Here is a 16,044-nt window from a genome sequence, read left to right on the forward strand (position 1 = left end):
GAAATGGTATTACGTTTGCGCGAATTTACCTGTAGTTTACCTGAGTTTTTTTTACCTGTAATTTGTTTTTCGTTTATTGTTTTGAGTTTTGTTTGGAACCATATTTATTAAGATTAATACTTAGGGACAGATTTTATATTTCTAAACATCGATGTTCGAACGTTAAGTCAACTATTGAGACCGGGAGATGGGCAGGGATTCCGAAGGGAAAACTAGAATATGTACTTTATGTAATGAAGGAATAGGTGATAAGTTTCATATATTCCTTACCTGTAAAATGCTGATATTTATGCTCTTTAATCAAAGTTTATACCATATTATTATGTAATGAATCCAAGCAAGAACAAATGTACTGGTCTGGCCACCGTTTCACAAAGCCTTCTTAACTTACGATCACCGTATCATTTTACGATCCGTTTACGAGTGGTTCTACGTTCCCGTTACGTGTGTTTCACAAAGGCATCGTAAAGGACTACTAAGTTGATCGCAAGTTACGCACTGTGTATCATCGTAAGTGTATCGTAAAACGGAACTCTAGCTGTAAACAGGAGGTGTGAATCGTAGTTTATTTACATCGGAATACGGCACACTCTTCTTTCACAGTTCGACGAGTCGAGCATGCCGATGAGAGCGGACGTGAAAATGTTTGCAGAGAGAATCCTTCAACATTATGGAAATTGTTTTGCCAAATTGGTTTCATGGATAAAATTGTTATCCTTACATCTTATATTTTATGTTTTGAATTATATTTTTTTGTTGAGGAAAGTTTCTGTCTATATGTAACGTACACGTACAAAAAATGTTATCAATTTTCCTAAAAAAATCATCAAATACTTAACTAATTATATCAAATGTCTTTTATAACATACTATGTATATGGTATTATGTCTGTACTGTCTCGCTATGTATTATCTTATGTTTGTAATTATATTGTCCTCTGGTAAACCTGTAAACATTAAAAAGTACTACATTTATGTAAAAGAAAACTTTTGAATAAAATACAGTGAATATCATGGAAAAGAACATTCAAAGTATATAGTCATGAATAAAACGCAGTTTACATGCAGATGATTTTTAGAATGGTAAATCATAACTTGAACATGTGTATGTAAGATGACCGATAAAACAGTTCAAATTAATTTAATATTTTTTTTAACATATTAAGTAAATTTGTACAAATTAATTTCAGTTTTTTTTTAACTAGATTAAGTAAATTTTGTTTTTTTTTTTTATAAAAAGTTATGGATTTATTTTGATATGTTCTTGTATAAATCCGCGCAAACGTAGTAACTTTTCAACAGGTAAATTTCGCGCAAACGTAATGCATTTTGTCGCGCAAACGTGGATTTTTTTCTCGCGCAAACGTAGGACGAATTCGCGCAAACGTAACGCGCCGATTCCACGAACTTTGTGCCGATAAGCAAATATACAACAGTGATAACATTAAATTATACGACTGCAATATACTTTTATTTTTAAAGACCATAAAAATAATCCATTCAAACAACAAAAATCAGCCTTTAGATTTTTTTCGCCTTTAATATTCAATACAGAATTATAGTGACTGTGTCGGATCGCCGGTAATTTGCTTCGCCGGCTATCCATTTATTTTGGTCCTTTCCTATACCTTATCATATTATATTTTTTGTTGGTCTTTAACTACTTCTGTCTATTAAATTACTTCCCTTGGATAAAATACCGACATGGCGACCCAACAAATCGACATTGCCCAGTTGCCAATTGAACAACTTAACCAGTTAGCTAAACAATTAGACCAGGTTCAAACTTAGCATTACTTAAGTTTCACTTTTTTTTTAACTTACTAACCAAAAGTCGTGATAGAAACTCCAATACAATAAGCTTTTTACTCGTCACAGTACGATTACATATTTTAATAATTAATCCATCATAGGATTGTGTCCGGACCGATTTTCGTATTTGACCGCCCACAGAATTTATTATAAAGCCCTATTTACTCTATTTGGGAAAATTTTTGCAGACTTCCAAACCTCAAACTGACTCATTTTACCCTTCATTTTTCCCTTAGGTTAAGGAAGATCCTCATAAATGGGTCATGTACAATTGTAGACACTTTTGAGGGAGATAACTCAATTTAAGAAATAATTCTTTTGAACCGGGTTTCTAATCTCCTTGACTCATCTGGTGTCCAGTTCACAAGATATGACAATCACGATAGGTGTCGCAATGGTCTACATATGATCATATATGTGTTAATTGATTAATCAGTGGGAATCGTTTAACATGTTAATTATCAGCAAGAATATGTATAGTTTTAAATCCTTGCTGTCAGCAAGACACTTGGTTTTAAAGGGAAGGAAAAATGAATAGGGCAGTACAAGGCATAGTTTAATTTTCATTTGGCAAAATTCAGTCAGACTTACTTATATAAGTTAATTATAATGTTTGAATAATTTCCCCTTAATTTTCTCAAAAATTTACTTGTATAAGTAATTTTTTTTACAATCCCACAAAAATTCTCAAGTGTTGAGATGTAAAAACATGTCTTTAACAATTTTTCTCAGGTTAGCTCATAATTTTTTATTAGAATTCAATGTTTCATCTCATCAATTCAATCAAGAAACTGATTGGCAAAGATCTTAAGTATTTGGCAAGGCCTTCAAAAATTGCCCCTTGGGGGCTTGTTAATGAGAAGTGTTCTAAAGATAACAGACAAATGAGATTTTCATTGTCCATGAAATTACACTTAAATGATTAGTGAAGACATCTGCAAAGGAAAGACAATTAAAAATTATATAAGAGCAAAGAAGTCCTAAGAAATCAAGAAAAGAAGATAGGATGACTTTTTTACTTGTATAAGTAAAAAAAATCTGAATGTCTAAGGGACATAACTTAGCCAAAAACTTATTTACCTATACAAGTAAATAAAATACACTTGTATAAGTATCCTACAAATTTACTTATACAAGTATATTAATATTTACTTCTTCAAGCAAAAAAAATTACTTGTACAAGTAGTACCCCTGACTGTAGTTACAAATCTTTCTTTCAAGAGAATCTTCTTTGTCTTTCTTGATTATAATAAAAAAAAAATCTGAAAAAAAGGTATTTATACTATCTGTTTTATACGCCTCTGCAATCGTAAACGATTAAATTTACAATGTTATGAGGTCAAAAGTAAAGGTAATTTTTCACAGTCCTGAGTTGCAAGTAAATGGCACAAAGTCACACGACTGACTGTCACTCAATTGATAGGACAAAAATTCACAATTAAATAGTAAAACTGTTTACTATCTTTTGAATATATTAGAGAATCTTAAATTATTGAAGTACTTTCTTTTTATCACATAAATTCATTTTACAGCTTGGGATATTGTTTGTTAGAATTGATAAATGAAGACTTATCAAATTTTATTCATGCAAAGGATATATCTCAAGTAATAACAAATTTTCGCGGCCTATTTTCTAAATAATTACTAGATCATTATGAATTCTTTTACAATTAGTTTTGTTTACAAAGTTGTTTATTCTTATAATTATTAATGTTCAAGAAAACACAAAATATTACTATGAAATAAGTTTTTCACATTGTAAATCAGAGACAAACTATCTCTAACCAGACTTTTTTCTGGTACCTTCTTCATTTCTGGGGCTTTTGCATTTACATTTGCAATGTATCCTCTTAATTCTAACAACAAATGGATATATTGGCTTATAAATAAAAAGATGTGGTACAATGAAAACTTTCCGTCAATTGAAAGAACAAAATACGAGGATGTTAACAACTATAGGACACTGTACATCATTCGACAATGAGTAAAACCGTTATAAAATGCCGCAGTATGAAAAAATGAGAAATGATTTAAAAGAGAAAAACAATGGCCTGATTTATGTTCTATTATAGTTAACATGGTTAAAAAAATGATTAAAATCGCAACTAGTTAAAATAGCGATGGTTTTTTTTCTAATCTTAAAAAATGCATTTTTCGATTTTGAGACGCTTTAAGGTAGCACTACAGTCAGAATTTTCTGACTCCAACCAACAGTCTTTAAAGATTAATTTCTCCAAAACTACTCGATGGATTTTTAAAATCTTTAACTCATTTTAAAGCTGAAATATAACTCTTTCTAAATCTATAGATAAATTTATTTTTGGTATGATTAATCTCAAAATATAGCTCATTAATTGCCAAAAAAGTGGTCTTCCAACTTGGATGAAAATGGCACATTCAGGTCAAATGGTAGTAAAAATTTGTTTTCATCCCTTTAATCAACCATTCACAATCTACAAAACCGTGTCTCAGATTTTTGATATATGCCTCCAGTAATAAGATATATTATTTTTACTGCTGGATGCCAAACCTCATTTCACCTTTCATCTTTGGAGACCTATAAATTCATTTAGAAACAAATTATCCAAAAACTGGGACACGGTATTGTAGAAAATACTCCCTTCAATCACATATATCAAAGACAAGCCAAAGGGGGTACCCATAAAGTTTCTATTTTCATTTTTTCCTTACAATTCTCATGAAAAAATTGTTCTGAGAAATGACCTTAAAACTGAATTTCCTCTTAAGAACCCCTATAAATGCCACATAAATACAAAAATTCCACTGGGAACACCCCAGGAGTGTTCTAACACCATTACTTTATCAATAGAACCACACACATTGTGTCTTTGATGCTCTAATGCTGTAAAATTTGCATTTTGTGTGCACTGTATAACACTAACTTGGCATTTGGCGGGAGTTTGACGTCACAGATTTGACCAACATCTGTGATGTAGTAATTAAATAAAGACAAAGCTCCGCCTCTGTCCAGACAGTCTAAGATAAGAGAATAACAGGATTGGCCAGCTGCATCATAATTAATATTTAACATCATTATTCTCACTATAAAGAATAATTTTCATTTGAATTTTAAAAAGAAATATAATATGACCATGATGACTGAAATTAGCTAATATATTAAAATTAAAATACATGTCCATAAAAAGATCAAGACCATCCCCTTCTTGAAAATAGACTGTCCAACATGATTTATGAGTTTCATGGAATTAAAAAATTTCACATAAACTTAAAATTAGTTAAAATGCCTAAAATTATTTTTAAATGTAGAAGACCAAAGACGAGAAATTTATACAGGCAGTCAGAGGCTTTCAAAGATACTTTCACACTCTTTTCCATAGTTTTTTTTCATTTTGGTAGATTTTTTCCCTTTAAATTTTTTCCTATTCATATCTTTTTCATTTTCTCTGTTCTAAACTTCCATGTTTTATAAATTAGTTTTGTTGCAATGCAATGAGATATTTTTATCTTGTGGTCAGGGATTAACAGCTGGACACTGGTATCAACAGATGATTGACATATTAGCCCCTCCCAAATGCCTATATATTTAGATTAATTACATGTGCTTTTATTTACAAAAGTTCATTATCAATTTACTCCCTGTTGTGATATGATAATGACTTTGGGATTTTTACAAACTGTGCAGAATAATACTTACTTCAAAATTATGTGATAAAAAAAATATCTTCAAAAAATCATTGTTAGACTGTAGTGCTACCTTAAAGAAGATTTGGGTGAAAAAGACTAAACCTGTGAATTTTAGAAAGTTGATTTGATAAGTTTTGACAATTTTAAGGCTACAATAATTTTAAAGAGGTACATTAAAAAGGCAATCTCACGTTTTTTCTTCTTTTTTACTAGTGTGAAATACAGGTCGGTATAATTCCTATTCGAAATATTTGCCTACTTCGTGTCAATTTTCGCTGTATCTGTATTACCTTTAGATAATGATGTTTATTCTTAACATATTGAAAAGAAAGGATGGGAGTAATATGCAAATACAAGACACAATACAATTTCATATGAAACTCATAAATTTCCAAAAACATATCCGGTGTGAATCTAAATTTTTCAATAAACTATAGAGCTTCACCTTCACATGTGTATCCTGGATCGTTTTCCGTCTTTCAAAAGCAAGTTTAAAAAGCAATTCATATTGATGAAGATAACACATGTTTTCATATACAAAATGATATAGATTAACCTGCAAAATCACTGAATAAGTTCATGAAAAAGCATTATACAATGTAGGTTTGCTATATACAACTTTTTATACAGCCATTGTATGAGGGTACTTTTCTTTGAATTTTAGACATAAACAAAACATGTCTATCCAAAAAATTTTGTAATCACATAGCCAGGTAAGCAGAAAGGCAAAATAGATTTTCAAAAATATTTAATATGCACTCATGTGGGATGGTCATTTTTATATAGACACAATAGGAGGCGAATTGGGACTTGGACGGTTAAAAATAAGATGTGTGGCAATAACTTTAAACAAACCAGAGTAAAGTTCTTTTCTTGTCTTTATTGTATTGTCTTTTATTCACATTCTGTTAATCTATACTGAGATTCAAAAGGGGGAGGGTTCAGATCTATACTGAGGTTCAAAAGGGGGAGGGTTGAGATCTATACTGAGGTTCAAAAGGGGGAGGGGGGAGATCTACAAAAGTAAGTTTAACCCGACCACATTTCTATATATATGTACTAGTACCTGTCCAAATTTGGGAACCTCGTAAGTAGTTGTCGTATGTCATATCTTATTTGTTTTCGTTATTTGGAGAATGTTTATGTTTATAACAGACCTTAAGAAAAATGAGAAGATGTGGTATTATTGCCAATATTAGAAAACAATCCACCATAGACTGAAAAAAGAGGATGTAAGCAAACACCACATAGTTTTTTTTAAATTCACATTGAACGTATAGACTCTGGGCGATTTAGATCTTGACATTTTTATAAAGGTATGTCTATTGTTGAATATTTAAGTTGCCCTGTAAGAGCCTGTCTTTTGGAGAAAGCTATATTTTGCTCTCTAGATATCTAAGTTATTTATGTGCATGGTTGGGTTGCTATGTCATTTACCAGAAGTTCATGACTTCTGCATTTACTCATACCCCACATCATGCACATCTACCTTCATTCATAGAAAAAGTTTGGTCTGATAGAAAAGATTACACTGATGTTGAAAGGCAAAGTAATATTATGTTTGAAATACCAGAAAACTTGTTGCACATATCAAATAATAATACGTCTAACAGTGTGTTGAAGGATGTACGGTGACCTATAGTTGTTAATTTCTGTGTCATTTGGTCTCTTGTGAAGAGTTGTCTCATTGGCAATCATACCACATCTTCTTTTTTTATATGTCCAACTGTTTATGAATTTATTATTATAATTTAACTGTTGAATAAGTATATTATTTTTATATCATTGGACATTTGAATGTTCTAGATGCACAATTAACACATTGTCATCAGTATTTCAACATTCAAAATTTTAGTTAAATCTCTCATGCACACTAGACGGGGCTATATATGTTCATGTATAAACATCCCAGAGTACAGAAGTTGACAGAGTTATACGTAATGTGTACATTAAACTTTTCAAAATCAACATGAATGTCGGTCTACATCTTTCATTAATTGAATAGCTGGTAGATGATTAAACAGCGGGTGGTTGTTGTTTAAATTCACACTTTAATATGGTTAAGATAAGAACACAATAAGTGATACTTGTACATATCTTTTTCCTTCCAATAAATAAAATATGTTTTATACATAATAAGTGTTTAAGAGAAAGAAAAACAATTAAATGTTACTTTTCCCGAACCCTACAAAACTTTTAATAGCAATATACACAAATGCTTTGCATTTTGAATTAATTCATTCCAACTTTTAGTATTTCAAATTCACATTGTTTTCTTTGATATTAGGGGTGTACTACAAATAAGCTCTCTGTAATTCATTAGCAATTTTCTCATCATACAAAATGTGTTTTAGTTCTATCTATATATTTAAATTATGAGGATAATGTTTAAAATTTCAACAATTTTTAATGAGGACTTAAATTCAAGTTAACATTTTCGTCATCATGAATTTATTTTAAACAATAATTGAAAAATGATTAATATAATTAATTTTTTTTTAAAGTTTTCGACGCTTTATCAAACATTTTCCGTCTTTCCCAATATGGTACGGTTAGATATCGGTTTCAGTTCTTTACAATATACGTATATGCATAAACATGAACAGACGTTTGATAACGAAATAATCACCATATTCAAACTTCAAAGGGACACCATCAAATGTAAACATAAAATATTTTTTTTTGCACCTTCAGAAAGAAGAATTATACAAAAATAACATGGGACATGGCGAAATAATATCACTCTAATAATGAATTTTAAATGATTTCTTTACTACCACTCGTCATCATTGAATTTGGTTAAGTTATGTAGGAAAAAACGTATCTTTTCATGTGCAATTTTCAAATCATTAGGGACACCACTTTAAAATAACATAAAATGATTTTTTTTTTACATCAAAATAAAGATAAATTTAATAACTTTTTCACCTACCATTGCAATAGTTTATGATTGTACAAATTAAATGTTGACAAATCATTTTTAAGCAACTGTCATGTTTTTTCCATATACAACAATGTTAAATTTTATCAGTCCAAAAGTGCTCTGTTGTTGGTCACTGATAACGTTACCCCCGCTGAGTTGTCCCTGATTCTTGTGTATGACTATCCCCATTAATGGGTATTATACCCAAAATCGGATAATAATTTATAGCGATAAAAAAACTAATTTTGTATTTTATACCTCTGAATGTTTGCTGCTGTTGTCGTTCCTAGTAAATTAGGTGCATCTGGTCTTTAATACTCTTTATTGTAACTAACTGACAAATTCACTAAGGTCATAATTTGTTTTCTTCTACTTTCATTTTTAAAACAACCCAAAAGTTGCTTGTGAAACACATTCTGATTGGATCATTGTTTCGACTTCCTCTCACAATTAGTAGCGGAACATTCTAAAACGCTGGCGCTCATTGGCTTATGCATAGGAATTGACCAATAGAATTATTCAGGGGAAACCATTATGTTTTTGATTTTCCAGGCATGCCCATATGAAATAAATAAAGACGACGAAAATAGTAATATGATTATACACACACCTCAGAGAAATCAACATCTGACATAGTTATACACAAACACAATATTACAACTTGCCCGGTGGACAACTACATGTATATGATGGGTTTCACTTGCCCACTGCCGATTTTACTTGCATCCGGATAGATATTACCAGAAAATTTGAATTCTAATTTATAATGGTCGGGATTAATACACCAATTTCTGATTGTTTTTATACGACCACAAAAAATTTTTGCAGTCGTATATTGGTATGACGTTGGCGTTGTTGTCGTCATCGTCGTCCTACATGTCCTAGACACATTGGTTTTCGCACAATAACTTTAGTTAAGTGAATGGATCTCTGAAATTTTACCATAAGGTTCAATAACACTAAAGGAAGGTTGGGATTGATTTTGGGGGTTATGGTACCAACAGATAAGGAATTAGGGGCCAAAAATAAGCATTTTTCTAGTTTCCAGACAATAACTTGTGGAATGGTGTATGGATCTCTCTGAAATTATACCACAAGTTTCCATACCACAAAGGGATGGTTAGGATTTGCTTTGGGGGTTATGGCTCAAACCGTATAGGAATTAGGGGCAAAAAAGGGGGAAAGACAAGGGTGTCCTGGTTAATGGACAAATACTTTAGTACAAAACATAATTTAAAGCAGTGTAAGGGAGGTAATTCAAATACATCATTTGAATTACCTCCCTTACACTGCTTTTAAATTATGTATAAAGTAATGGTTAATGAACAATTAAGACAATTTAAAAGCAGTGTAAGGGAGGTAATCCAAATACGTTTTAATTACCTCCCTTACACTGCTTTTAAATTATGTTTAAAGAAATGCATATTTATATAGGAAGACCAGTAAAAATATCTACAAATGTTGCATCTTATTACCAAAAAAACAGAGCAAGATGGAATTTTGGTGGTATCATTTTTACTCTTCTAGAGTTATGCCCCTTTTCAAATGGAAAAATGCTGAATTTTTATTTATTTATTTAAAATTTTGATGGGACGTATTATGGTATACAAATGTCTGGCGTCCGTCTGTCTGTCTGTCTGTCTGACTGTCTGTCTGTCTGTCTGTCCGTCTGTCTGGCGTCCACATGTCGCACCGTAATTTGAGAACGACTTATCCAAATTTCATGAAACTTTTTTTTTTTATCTTTTATTTGTTTTTCAATAGTCAGGATTTAACATACATGTACCCCTACACTACCACCTGACAAGGGTATCAAGGGGTTACATATAAATAATAATTCAGTATACAATATATATCACTGACAAGTTGATTTTTATAATTATACACGTAGTATTTAAGGTTACATATAAATTTTATTTGATTATATTCTCTCGCTCTCTGACTTTCTCTCATACAATACAAATACTCTTCACTCATTTGTGAAATTTCAAGAAACTTAACATAGTTGTTTCTTATGATGGTCAAACGATCTGTATACTTTTTGGTGAAAATCAGATTAAAACTTTTTGAGTTACGGGACTTTGTAACTAAAACAGGGGGGGGGGGGGGGGTTTTCACATGTTGCGCCGTATCTCAAAAACGATTTATGATTATTGCTTAAAACTTTACACACTTCTTAATTATATTAATCTTAAGATCTGTATACTTTTTGGTGATGATTCAAAATTTTATTTTAGAGTTATTGATTTTTTTATAAAAAAAAGGGGTGTTTTCACATGTTGCGCTGTATCTCAGAAACGATTTATGATTATTGCATAAAACCTCACACACAAGACGACGGGCGTATCATGCACCCGTGGCGCAGCTGTTTATTCTTTTCTGTTCTCTTACTTAAGTTCGCTTCAACCAAATGTTATAAATCTTACACAATACTTATTACCACAAAACTCAGATCAAGTACAAATTTGGGTTGCATCACTTTTAACGTTCTTCAGTTTTGTCCCTTTATAACTTTATATGATATGCAAGCAGGGGCATTATCTGTGTCCAATGGACACATTTCCCATTTATTGATTATAATTTGCTAACAAAAATGGCGGCTAGAGAAACAAAAACAAATTTTGACAATGGTGGTATCATTTGATGATGGCGGAAGATAATTTAATGATGGCGGGGATCATTTGACGGTGGCGAAAGATATTTTAACGATGGCGGTGTGCCATCCTAAAACAGGTCATGGAGATCCCTGCACCTTTTAAGTAATAACACCTGCCATATTGATCAATCAGTCTACAGTAATTAGAAGGTTATAATGACAATATTGATCTATTGAGCAACAGGTTCATATTTTGGTCAATCTGTTGATAACTTTTTAACACAACAATTATGGGGCATCTTAGTTAAAAGAACTTCAAATCTGATAAGAGATATTGTGTTTTTTTTTTTTATCTTTTGATTGTACTGAATAAGAACTTGAATATATGGTATAGATACTTGTTTATTCTTGAAGACATTACTTTGACATATATAGAAGTATTTTCTTTTTTGTTTTATGTTGTTGCTATATCCTCATTATATACATTGTACCCTGCATGTTCTTTTTTATCATAAAATATTAATTTAATTTTCTGTTTTTTTTACTATTTTCAGGAAATTGAATTGTTCTCAAGTTCCATGAACCAGCTGAAGCATGCACAGGGGAAGTTTGTAGAATCTCAAGAAAGTTTGAACAAAATTTCACCTGAAAGCCAGAACAAAGATATACTGGTTCCTCTGACTGGTTCTGTATCCTACAGTTGTACTCAAAAGTTGTATTTATTTATCAACAAGATATTCAGTATTTAACTACCACATTTTGGGAGAAGAATTAGGAAAAAAATCATTGCCATATTTTTAGTTTTGGAAGGAATTAACTGATTTAAAGGATTGAAATAAAATTTCAACAGATGTACTTTATAATTTATGTCAAACATGCTGACAGATATTTTACAAAAAGTTTTAAATGTAAGAATTGAATTCGGATTTCATAATCCTTCACACTTACTACATAAACATGTTTCAGCTATACAATATAGCCATTTAGCCACCACAAAAGTGAGTTATTCATCTTAACTAAATATAGATATATGTACCAGGACAACTGAGTGATGTGCACAATGTAATGGTTGATATAGGGACAGGATATTATGTAGATATGGTAAGACTGCATTGAAATTGTTATGAAGGCACAGTTAAACTCTGTGCCAGGGATATAGCGTGAATTTGGTGATGATAATTCAAATTTAATGTTATTTTGATCTCAAAAGCCTTCTTACTATTTGTGAAATTTTTTCACTGATACATAGCTCAACCTATGAAATGTTGAATAGATTTCTTCAATTTTTACGTCAACAGTTAACAATAACAGTAGTTAATTAACAATAAAAATCGGTATGGTTTGTTCAAAATGGGATATATACATGTATGCGCACAAGACAATGATTAAATGCTGGTATCTAATCAATATATGTTAATTGCTGTTCTTACCAGGTAAGATAAAATAAGGAGGTGTAGTGTAATAAGACAATGAGACAACTATCCACCAAAGACCAAATGACATGGATGTAAATTACTAAAATTGTACTACAAGGTTCCATATCACAAAGGGAAAGCTGGAATTGAGTTTGGGGGTAATTGCCCAAAACGTTTAGGAAAAAGGGGCCAAAAATAAGTATTTTTCTAGTTTCCAGACAATAACTTGTGTTCAAGTGTATGGATCTCTCTGAAATTGTACTGCAAGGTACCATACCACAAAGGGAAGGCTGGGAATGATTTTGGGGGTAATTGCCTCAAAATTTTAGGAAAAGGGGCCATAAAGGGGCAAAAAAACAAGCATTTTTCTAGTTTCAGGACAATAACTTGTGTGTAAGTGTATGGATCTTTATGAAATGTACTACAAGGTTCCATATCACAAAGGGAAAGCTGGGTTTGAGTTTGGGGGTAATTGCCCAAAACATTTAGGAATTTGGGGCCTAAAAGGGGCCAAAAAACAAGCATTTTTCTAATTTCCAGACAATAACTTGTGTTCAAGTGTATGGATCTCTCTGAAATTGTACTACAAGGTACCATACCACAAAGGGAAGGCTGGGATTGACTTTGGGGGTAAATTAATCATAAGGGGGTTCAAAAAATTTGGGGGGGGGATTTTGTTTTCCTTTTTTTTCTTTAAAATTTTCCATTTTAAATTGGTTATTTCTGATTTATATATAAAAGCAAATAATAATGATATGGTTTGAATTGGTAAATTAAAATTTTTTAAGTTCTAAGACCACATTCATTCTGTGTCAGAAACCTATGCTGTGTCAAATATTTAATTACAATCCAAATTCAGTGCTGTATCAAGCTTGAATGTTGTGACCATACTTGCCCCAACTGTTCAGGGTTCGACCTCTGCGGTCGTATCAATCTGCGCCCAGCAAAGCATTTTATTTGGGGGGGGGGGGGGGAAAGGCATTTCCTTATGTAGAAATAGCATATAGTCTATTGTACAAAAGCAAAAAATTGAATATAAATTTAAATCATATAACCAATTCTAAGTTCTTTGACTACAGTTATTCTGTGTCAGAAACCTATTATGTGTTAAATATTTAATTACAATCCAAATTCAGACCTGTATCAAGCGCGAATATTGTGTCCATTTTTGCCACAACTGTTCAGGGTTGGACCTCTGCGGTCGTATCCAGCTGCGCTCATCAAAGCAATTTATTGAAGGATTATATACATGAGTAATAAAGAATGGCATATATATAAATATTGAATTCTTCCTACAAATTCTATCAAGTCAAGATAAAAACCAAATTATAATGAAAATAACCTGTTATCTTTTGTTATTGTTTTACTATTTATTTTATTCCTTTATCTGAATTATGTTTGATTTTTTTATTTCACAGGATGTCAAAAAAGGGAAAGAACATTTCAAAAGAAAGATTGATTACATTACTAAACAGATAGAAAAAGTACAACCCTTACTGCAGGAAAAGTATAGGATGAAACAAGGTAATAGTTACACACAAGACTCTGGGCCTTATGCTATTGCAGCAGACTTTAACTTAATTTCAAAGACCTCCATTTGAAATATTTTTTATGATTTTCTTCTATCTTTTAATACATAAAATGAGTATTTTAGTTTACCTTCAATAATTGTAATCTAAATCTAAACCAGATTTGAGTACATATTTTCCTTATGATAATATTCATTGTAAGACAATATTCCCAAATATTAAAGTTGGGGGTCATGGCAATGTCTCTGCTTTACATCAATTAAGCCAGGCATGGAAGAATTTCATATGAGCACTTTCAGCGCAGATCAGAACTGAATTTAATGCATATATATTATGTTAACAATGAATACCTCATCAAATCAAAAAAATATTTGCGATGTTTTTATTATTGGGAAAATTTCTTACTTTACAGTAGTTAATTAACAATGTAAATCAGTATGGGTTTAAATATAGCTTCATTTTTACTGGAAATAACATATTTACAATTTTTATTTGATTTCAATAAATTTATGGCCATTTTATTATTTCCTGCCAAATGATGTCCAGAAAATAAGACTATCCCATAATGCAACATGTTACATGTATTACCTAACAAAAGATTGCATGTTCTTTTGTTTTTATACTCCATTTGCCTGGTCTGTTGATTAATTGATCCCAGGCTACAAATAGTGCATCTTTTATAGCTTGTAAATTTTTACCCGATTTAATTACCTCCCCTTTTTTACCATGCTGTAATTAATAGTCAGTTGATCAGACACTGTTTCAAAGCAAATTGATTAAAATTGGAATATTACAAAAAGTAGAAAACATGTTCCTACTTGTATTTTTTTTTTAAAATTAAGAATAAAAAGAATATTTTAAACTCCTTAGTGTGAAAGAATACTTTTAAGAAGTAATAGATAAATCTTTATACAGTATTATTAAAACTTTTGTCGTTAAATTTTCAGTTTATAAATTATGTGAACATTTGGAGATAACCTAAGGCCTGGTTTCTTTAGGTTGATAGTATATTTGAAAGTTTCAATGTCCTAACAGTGGTAGCATGCTGGCCGGAGTGAATGTGGGAGGTCAGGGGTTTAATCCCTGGCTGGGTCAAACCAAACACTTGAAAATTGGTATTTGCTGGATTTGAATAAGAGCATAGACTTGTTGGTGCTTAGTCAGAATAATATGTCGGGTTAAGGTGTCATGTCTTCCTTTGGACATTCCATCTGATTTAGCACATAAAAATTCCTGTTCAGTGTGTCGGTCTAGTTAGTACAAATCAGTTCAAAATTCATATCATATTATCATGTTTTTGTCCTGAATATGCATTTAACTTGCCACTGGACGTTAAGCAGTCATCCATCATCATCGTCATCATCCAAGTAGAGAAGTATGTAATTATGCAAATGAAAATTGTTTATAGAACTATCTATTTGTCTGAGGTTCAAGAGAAAGAGATTGAAAATAAAATTCAATATTTTAACATGATTAAAGTTCGTTTATAGATGATTTTAGAACTTGGTCATACATTAATTGACTTTTCTATTTATCATTTTCAGTTGTTATAGAGATTTTACAGTATAAAGTTCAGCAAGCTTCGTTACAACAGCAAGCTGCTGCCAATGGAAGTACAGTTGCCACTCGATGAAGTGTTCAGTGACAATGAATTTTTTTTGTCAATGACTTTTTATACCATTTTTCATTGTACTCCATCTAAATTATATGATTAAACAGTCTTAGATACTTTTGTTTTACAAATTCTTTAGCCTAAGCCAAATATACTGATCAATACCTTAACTTACTTCTAGCCTGGGTTCATAAAACAGTGATATTCTGGAGACTAGTCCATTTTTCTTATGAATTATCCTAAAAAATTTCACTGATGCAGAATTTGTGTTTTTTTTTTAAATATGATTAAAGAAGTAGTTAAGGTTAACACAATCTTGTTTGGCAAGATCAACTTTTTTTGAAGCAGTTACACCCCTTTGAAATAGAAATTTTATGATTTATTGGTGTTTAACTCCACTTTCAGCACAATTGCGCTACTTCCTGGAGGTCAGTTTTTATTGGTGGAAGAAGCTGTAGAGAACCACTGACCTTTGGTAAGAAAACTGACAAT

The 16,044-nt window shown here is 31.3% G+C and overlaps 1 protein-coding gene across 1 annotated transcript; it reads left to right on the forward strand.

Moving 5' to 3' along the window:
* The first annotated feature begins 1,674 nt into the window (after positions 1–1,674).
* Positions 1,675–15,668, forward strand: LOC127699867 (prefoldin subunit 5-like). Its single transcript, XM_052203279.1, has 5 exons — positions 1,675–1,778; positions 11,551–11,685; positions 12,023–12,097; positions 13,830–13,935; positions 15,485–15,668. The coding sequence occupies exons 1-5, from the start codon at positions 1,704–1,706 to the stop codon at positions 15,571–15,573; spliced, it is 480 nt and encodes a 159-aa protein (XP_052059239.1). The 5' UTR covers positions 1,675–1,703; the 3' UTR covers positions 15,574–15,668.
* Positions 15,669–16,044: the final 376 nt, after the last annotated feature.

The sequence above is a fragment of the Mytilus californianus genome, unplaced genomic scaffold (genome assembly GCF_021869535.1).
Source record: "Mytilus californianus isolate M0D057914Y unplaced genomic scaffold, xbMytCali1.0.p SCAF_42, whole genome shotgun sequence".
In the NCBI taxonomy this organism is placed as follows: Eukaryota; Metazoa; Mollusca; class Bivalvia; order Mytilida; family Mytilidae; genus Mytilus; species Mytilus californianus.

Bases quoted from the DNA above. Each gene is read 5' to 3' on its own strand.
- LOC127699867 (XM_052203279.1), top strand. From the start codon at position 1,704: ATGGCGACCCAACAAATCGACATTGCCCAGTTGCCAATTGAACAACTT. The intron at 1,779-11,550 runs GTTCAAACTTAG...TACTATTTTCAG, and splicing joins TAGCTAAACAATTAGACCAG to GAAATTGAATTGTTCTCAAG. The intron at 13,936-15,484 runs GTAATAGTTACA...TATCATTTTCAG, and splicing joins AAAGTATAGGATGAAACAAG to TTGTTATAGAGATTTTACAG.